This window comes from Ranitomeya imitator, chromosome 1, assembly GCF_032444005.1.
Source record: "Ranitomeya imitator isolate aRanImi1 chromosome 1, aRanImi1.pri, whole genome shotgun sequence".
NCBI lineage: Eukaryota > Metazoa > Chordata > Amphibia > Anura > Dendrobatidae > Ranitomeya > Ranitomeya imitator.
This window is the reverse complement of record NC_091282.1, coordinates 950,687,150-950,695,435: the sequence shown is the minus strand read 5'-3', so window position 1 is coordinate 950,695,435 and position 8,286 is coordinate 950,687,150. Positions and strand designations below refer to the sequence as shown.

The window sequence follows — 8,286 nt, the reverse complement described above, 5'->3', positions numbered from 1 at the left end:
AGCGTCCGCCTCCATCCTTAAGAATGCTGTGAGTGAAGGACCTTCGATGACGTCGCGATCAGGTGACCGGTCACCTGACCGCTCACCTGACCACGACGTCATCGAAGGTCCTTCACTCACTACATTCTCAGGAACGGAGGCGGGCGCTCGCAGCGGTGACAGCCAGGGTTCGCTGGAGGGGTGAGTATAGCCATATTTTTTATTTTTATTCTTTATTTTTTACATGAATATGGATCCCAGGGCCTGAAGGAGAGTTTCCTCTCCTCCAGACCGTTATAACCATACGCACCGCACACTCCGATACCGATTTCTGATATCACAAAAATATTGGCTCTCGGTATCGGAATTCCGATACAGCAAATATCGGCCGATACCCGATACTTTAAGTATCGGAATGCTCAACACTATATCTATAATAGAACGCTGGGAGCGTCACTCTGTCCGAAGCCTTTATAGACTGTGCAGGTGCGACGCTCCTAGCGTTACATTATAGAGTGTCAGGAAAAAAAAAATGGCGCCGGAAGGCACGGACTGCCGGGAGCAGGGGGACACCGTGCACATATTTGCGCCCTGATTATGCTGTGGCACTTCATGACACAGCAATTTGTTACTTACACCATTCCTTTCCGCCCATTTCTTCGTCCTCCTGCTGCCGGAATCGGCGCCTGCGCAGTCCGCGCTTTCCGGCGCCATTTTCTTGAAGACACACTGCACTTCATGCCACAGCTATTTGTTACTTACGCCACCTGATACGGGGCATATACTATGGAGCATCTTATGGAGCAGCGTATGGGGCATATGGATGGGAGCAGCAAATTAAAGAACGGGGTCGCAGGATGGCAGCAGCACATGACAGGATGGGGACCATATACCAATATAAATGCTCGCCACCCGGGCGTAGAACGGGTTCAATAGCTAATACGATATATGACCATGTACACAGATATTATACACGTTGCCATATATATAATATACGGTATATTACATATGACCATATGCAGATATTATATATGTGGCCACACACACACTATATATTTATCTATAGATCTATACAGTATATATATATATATGTGACCATACAGATATTATATTCGTGGCCACACACACATATATAAACAGTATATTATATGTGACCGTACAGATATTATATTCGTGGCCACAGACATATATATATATATATATATATATATATATATATACAGTATATGTGACAGTACAGATATTATATGTGGCCACACACACATATATAAACAGTATATTATATGTGACAGTACAGATATTATATGTGGCCACACACACATATATAAACAGTATATTATATGTGACCGTACAGATATTATATTCGTGGCCACATATACACACAGGCTATAGAGCTTCCAGAAGGAAACACCCGCCGCCGCCGCCTCACACCTCGGGGATAAAGGAGAGGGAGGTCACATGCAATGTGTTGTCACCAGAGGATAAGGATGCTGCCGAGAAGCGTGAAGTGTATTATCCCTGCCTGCCGTCCGTCCGTCCTCCCTGCCTTCCCCGCGCCATGAGCCCCCGCAGGACGAGGCAGTGTCCCTCCCCTCACTCCGACCCCCAGACAATAATAATAATAATGGCAGCCGTGTCCCTGCGGAGGCTGCGGGGGGAGCGGGAGACGTGGCTGCCGCTCTGTGGAGGGGGTGTAATGGGAGGAGGGGGATACAGAGAGAGCAGCGGCCGCCGTGTGTGCGCCTCTGATTCCCGGTGTAATTTGCAGCCAATCATCAGTAGGTGTCCACATCCCTGCATCCTCCTCACCTCGGCGCCAATAACTCTCCTCCTCCTCCTCCTCTCCCCATCCCCCTCCTGCTTCCTCTCCCCCTCACCTCCTCCTCCCCTCGCAGCCCCCCCATGCCTCTCAGCCACACGCAGAGAGACTGACTGACTCCCAGGCTGCCTCCTCCCGCCCTCCCGCCTCACACACATCGACTGGAAACTGAGTGGAGAGCAGCGCACAGGGAGAGCCAGCCAGAGACACACACCGTGAGGGGAGCGCAGGACCACCGAGACCGGCACCGGCGGCGGTACCATCCTCCTCCTCCTCCTCACACATGTCCTCTGCTCTGTGACACCAGCAGGGGGGAACTAGAGTCCATGTCCTGGAGCTGCCAGGGCACCTGGAGTGTGACCCTCCTGCCCACGGTGCCATGTGTGGGGGGAATTAGCCAGACAGCAGAGTGTGCAGCCTCCTCTCCTCCATCCAGGGGTAAGTACCCGGATCGTGTGCCCCCTCCTCCCCTGCTGCCATCACTCAGTGCCTGTGATGGGACTAATGGGCTCATTTAGTAATTAATCTGCCCCTCCCCCAGGTGACCTTTGCTCTGTATGGAGTCACAGCAGACATGGCACATTACCAATCCCCTGGCACACGAATCCTCATTACCAACTATTTGTGTTTGCCCTCCTGCCCCATGCCACCTCCAGCTCATCACTTCTTTCCTGCACTCCATGTATGTGTGTGATGGGGGCACGGTTGTTGTTCTTTCTCCTGGCATAACTAGTTTGCAAGTTTCCACGTTGCATGATGGCAGGAGCCGCCTGTCCCGTGCATGCCTGGAGCCTTTTGGGGCAGCCTTTGTGCAGACCCCTGAGGGTCGGAGGCTCGGCTTTCCTTGATGGAGGGCACAGACAGCGGTGCTTCCTCTTGGCAGAAAGAGCAAGGTCTTCCTGGGATTTCCGATCCCTATCCGTATTCCCGGAGGATATGGCGTGTAAATAAAGGAAGAGTCGTGGCTCATGGATTTCCTATTTCATCCCATGTTGGCGGGATAATTCTGGGAAGTGAATGCTTCATTAGTCTAATTATAGGTGTAATTAGTGGAACTGATAACCGTTCTGAACTTTGGGTATTTGCATGGCTGGATAGATTCCTAGATTATTTGGGCTGCCATGGTCCAGTGAGATGTCTGACTTCCCTGTGGAAATGATGGTGATGATGATTAGATTGTGAGCGCTGGGGTCTACCATGCAGATGTCTATCTGATATGCTGGAAAAGTTGGAGGCGCTGTAGTGCTGGCGGCCCCTATGGGGAGACAATGCCGCCCCTCCGGTCCTGTGGTGTGCAGGTGCCTGTTATTGTCACTGTGTGCTGTCACCAGGGCTCAGGATGCAGAGGGCTTCTGGCTCTGTGATTGTAAAGAGCTCAGCTTCCCTACAGCTGCTGGCTCTTAGATAACGCCACAAGAATATGAAATTGCCTGACTTATTTTTATCTGGCCCCTTTCTCATCTCTTCCTCTCCTTGCCGTGCGTCCGCTCTCCCTCCTTCACATTGCAGGGGCCCACCTCCCCACTCCCCATCATTTAAATGGCTGCTCCAATTGAGACCTGTCCTTGGTACATTGAATTAAGACCCTAGCAGTGCCAGCTGTGCTGGGATTCAAACTAATGACCGTCAGACACAGAAGGACACTGTGGCAGCTGGTAGTTCCTATTTTGCCTGCCTTTTTAGTGGCGATTGTGTACAGGCGGCCTCTCGCTGGCATTGTGCTTATACTCTGATGCATTGTCGACTTTCTCAGCACTTAATTTGCTAATTTCCTGTTCATTTTTCTCTTCAGCCCATTTTGCTTGCAGCCTTCCAGCATTTCCGCGCCTTGACAAGACTTTGTTCATGCATTTCATAACGTTAAATGCCCTCTGGTTAGAGGTACCATAACCCTTTCCATCTCTGATTTACATGTCTTTTGATCTCTACTTTCTGTCTCCCTTGGCATTTGTCAACACCCCCAATTTTGCTCTCCCGCTCCTCCTCCTCCTCCTCCTCTCTCCCCTCTCACCAGTCTCAGGTATTCTATCCGGCTATTAATGTTGTTATGCAATTCAATTATGTTCGGGGGAATAGGAGGGGGTGGGGGAGTGATATTTATTAATGTGATGGAAATGATTTTGACAATGTATTTATTTATTTTTTTCTCTCTTCCCCGTGCACCTTTTTGGAATGATTCTCTTTGTTTTACTTGGAACAGTTGGCGTTTGTGATAATGCACAAGAAGATGCTCCGTGACAAAGTGCTGTCTGCTGAGAAATCACCTACAAAGAAATAAAAGGCACTTTTCCCGATTTCACAACCCCTCCAAAATCGAGATAAAACCAGTTGCGTATTGAGGGTCTCACCCAAGAATAAAGGTGACTGAATTAAGCAGCTTCGGTGGTTTCCCCCCTCTCTCCCCTCCTACCCCCTTCCACCTACCCTCCTCAGAGATGTCCAATATGAACACCAATGTTTGCGTGGAGAATGGACAGAACCCTGAGGCCGCCGTGCTCCCCAAGGATAACCTGGTGGAGGGGGCCCTGAACAGCCTCATGGATTACAATTCGGAAATGGAGAGGTATCGGTCCTTTGCTACCTTTTATAAAACCAATGGTGCGTTCCCGCAGGCTGCTAAGATTGCCAGGATCACCACCCCTATCTTCCCCAGTGCCCGGATTGGCATGTCTCCTTGGAACTGTGATAATGCAATGCTTTGGGGAAGGAAATCAGCAGCTATCAACCCTAATAGGACCAGCATGCACAGAAACGACTCCCAAAGGCTGGGGAAGCCTGGCGGAGTGCCAGAGTCGTTGCAAATGGCAAATAATAATTTCCTTTCCACCTTATCCCCTGAACACTGCAGACCTTTGGCAGGGGAATGCATGAACAAGCTCAAATGCGGCGCCGCTGAAGCAGAGATAATGAATCTCCCTGAACGCGTTGGAACTTTTTCCGCTATTCCGGCTCTAGGGGGCATCTCATTACCTCCAGGGGTCATCGTCATGACAGCCCTTCACTCCCCCGCAGCAGCCTCGGCAGCCGTCACAGACAGTGCGTTTCAAATTGCCAATCTGGCAGACTGCCCGCAGAATAATTCTTCGGGAGCCGGCGGGAACCCTGCCAAGAAGAAGAGGAAAAGGTGTGGGGTCTGTGTGCCCTGCAAGAGGCTCATCAACTGTGGAGTCTGCAGCAGTTGCAGGAACCGCAAAACAGGACACCAGATCTGCAAATTTAGGAAATGTGAAGAGCTTAAGAAAAAACCTGGCACTTCACTAGAGGTCAGAGGAGATGATTCTTTCTTTCCCTGCCTTCCCAGCTCCCTGCTTCCCCCTATCCCTCCACCCCTCCAGTGCTTCTTGTCTGGCTTCAAGACGCACTATCCCTTTTCTGATACCTCCTGCGGGTTGTGAGGTTGTCCTTTATGCACAGCCAGATGTGCACAGAGAGGTTATTGGTGTGTATGTGTGTGTGACCATACCGCTTGACACTTTTACAACTTTTTCTCACACATAGAAAGTATTAACCCTGCACTGCCGGGGAGGTACAGTATATATTGTGCGCGGTAGATCATCTCAAGATCTGAATTTATTTTCGGTGTCAAAAGATTGTGTTTGAAGAGCTGCTGTACCCAGTCCTATTAAATTATACAGAAAATGTTTGTAAACTGTTTTTTTTTTTTTTTTTGGTCTTGTAAAGTCCTAACCACTAAACTAATGATGAGTGAAATCTGCAATAAACTTTATCTTACACTCCACTCATGTGTATGTGTGTGTGTGTGTATGTGAATGTGTTGCTGCCAAACTGGTTTTGTGGACACTTACTGTTGTGATTCTTCATAATGAAGTGCTATAATGCCTACTGTATTGCTACAGATAAAGGTTTTTTTCCTTTTTTGTCTGGTCAAAAGTTCCTGTTTTTTTCCCTCGCATTTCTTATATTTGTAAGGGAGTACATAATGAGATGTAGATGGCTGATACACAGGTATACATGGAGATTGTGCAGAAGCTTAATGGGACATAAGACCAAGAGTAAAGGTACCGTTACACTAAACGACTTACCAACGATCACGACCAGTGATACGACCTGGCCGTGATCGTTGGTAAGTCGTTGTGTGGTCGCTGGGGAGCTGTCACACAGACAGCGCTCTCCAGTGACCAACGATCAGGGGAAAGACTTCGGCATCGTTGAAACTGTCTTCAACGATGCCAAAGTCCCCCTGCAGCACCCGGGTAACCAGGGTAAACATTGGGTTACTAAGTGCAGGGCCGCGCTTAGTAACCTGATATTTACCCTGGTTACAAGTGAACACATCGCTGGATCGGCGTCACACGCCGACCCAGCGATGACAGCGGGTGATCAGCGACCAAAAAAAGGTCCTGATCATTCCCCAACGACCAACGATCTCCCAGCAGGGGCCTGATCGTTGGTCGCTGTCACACATAAGGAGATCGTTAGCGAGATCGTTGCTACGTCACAAAAAGCGTGACGCTGCAACGATATCGTTAACGATATCGTTATGTGTGAAGGTACCTTACCTTCCATTTCTTGGCCCAAGCTGCATGACCACTATGTATGCACATGAAGTTTAGAATACGCCTCACAAGGTGTCTAATTCTATGGAACTGAGAAACCAAGTTTTGTGAAAGTGAACTGTCTATTTGCCAGTGGTTAATATGTTCCTATAGCAAAAGGTGTTAAACTTATTTTAAAAGGCAATGACTAGTAAAAGAAGGTATATTCATTAGATCGCTCCCATTCCTCTAAAGCAGAGGATTTGGTGGCCTCTCTGGGGCCAGGAAGGGGTGATGTTGAGTTCTTTGTTCACCTAACCACTGAGGCTCGTGATGGCTTACCACATCAGTTGAGTGAAACTGATTAATTCGAGTCACCAGACTTGTAGCCAGTCACAGGCCTCAGAGGTCAGGTGATCACAGAACTGGACGTCATCACTTTCTGACTTGGCAGAGACCCCACCAGAATTGTCTCCGCTGAAGTATTGGGTGTTAGAACCAGTAAATACATTTTATTTTTTCTATTGTATAACGTTCCCTGCTTTTAAAGCTGATTTGTTACCAGATTTATCCATACAAAGTGAATTAGTTATTACATAAATCTCACAGGCCTGATGAGTCTGGTGTACAGTTATGGTTAAAATTGAGACTAATGTAAATTTTGGTTTTCAGTTTTTTTTAAATCTTTTGGCCAGATATTTCTATGGTTACTGAAGTACAATTATAAGCATTTTATAACTTTTTAAGCTTTTATTAACAAGTAAATCAAATTCATGCAAAGCCTTAAATTTGACAGTGTTGTCACTTGTTTTTCAAGACTTTTGCCCTTCGTTCGGGCATGCTGGTTATCAACTTCATGGCCAAATCCTGATGGCAACCTATTCTTGTCTAAACAATGCTTGGAGTTTCTCAGAATTTTTGTGTTTTTCTTCGCTCTTTTGCTTTTGGAGGATTGACCATAGGTTCTCAATGAGATTAAGATCTGGGGAGGTTTCTGGCCATTGACCCAAAATGTAAATGTTTTGCATCCCAAGCCACATAGTTATCACTTTTGCCTTGTGACAAGGTGCTCCATCATGCTAGAAAAGCATTGCTCATCACCAAATTGGATCATTAGAAGTTGGTCTTGGAGGATATTTAGATGCCATTCTTTGATATTGTTCTTAGGCATCATTGTAAGTAAGCCCACTCCCTTGGTTGACAAGCAACCCCACACATGAATTGTCTCAGGATGCTTTACTGCTGGTATGACACAGGATGTATGGCAACGCTCACTTTTTCTTCTCCGGACAATTCTTCCAGACATCCCAAACAGTCTGAAGGAAGCTTCATCAGAGAAAATTATTTTGCAGAAAGCACAGGGATTGGATGGTAGAGGACTAAAGTAAAGTTATTTTCTCCCGAGAAGCCCCCTTCAGATAGTTTGAGGCATGGGTAATAATGATTGTCCGGAGAAGAAAAGGTGATCGCTACCACAAGCAGAAGTGATAACAAAAGTATCTTGTTTAATAAAACTTTTAAATTTTGGGTCCATGGCTAGGAAACTCCCCAGATCTCAAAAACATTTTGAATCTGTGGGCAAAAACCCCCCACAGAAATTGTGATAAACTCCAAGCACTTATTAGAAAAGAGTGTGTCGTCATCAGTCAGGATTTGGCCCAGAAACTGATATCCAACTGTCAGGGCAAAATTCTGAAGTCTTGAAAAATAAGGACAACATTGTAAAAATTGAGACTTTGCATAAACTTGATGTAATTGTCAATAAAAGTGTAAAAAACTTTTGAAGTGCTGATAATTGTACTTAGTAACCATAGAAACATCAAAATAATCTAAAAATACTGAAGAATCAAACTATGAAAAGCAAAATTTGTGTCAGTCTCAGAACTTTTGACCACGACTGCATTGTGCACAACTGCATTTGACCATGAGTTCCTTTGATGTTCCATTCAGCTGAATGGTGACTAGAGACATCCAGGCTTATGCTGCAAAAAC

The 8,286-nt window shown here is 46.8% G+C and overlaps 1 protein-coding gene across 3 annotated transcripts in view; it reads left to right on the top strand.

Moving 5' to 3' along the window:
* Positions 1 to 1,687: 1,687 nt before the first annotated feature.
* The window catches only part of CXXC4 (CXXC finger protein 4), a 213,575-nt gene continuing 206,976 nt past the window's right edge, over positions 1,688 to 8,286 (top strand). The window contains exons 1-2 of one of the 3 annotated variants that reach the window (XM_069743674.1): positions 1,688 to 2,236; positions 3,999 to 5,061. In XM_069743674.1, the coding sequence (XP_069599775.1) occupies positions 4,234 to 5,061 (828 nt within the window). In that variant the 5' untranslated portion in view covers positions 1,688 to 2,236; positions 3,999 to 4,233. Of the gene's footprint in view, positions 2,237 to 3,998; positions 5,542 to 8,286 lie in introns of those variants that run through there. The other 2 variants (XM_069743670.1, XM_069743675.1) reach the window with 2 other exon arrangements.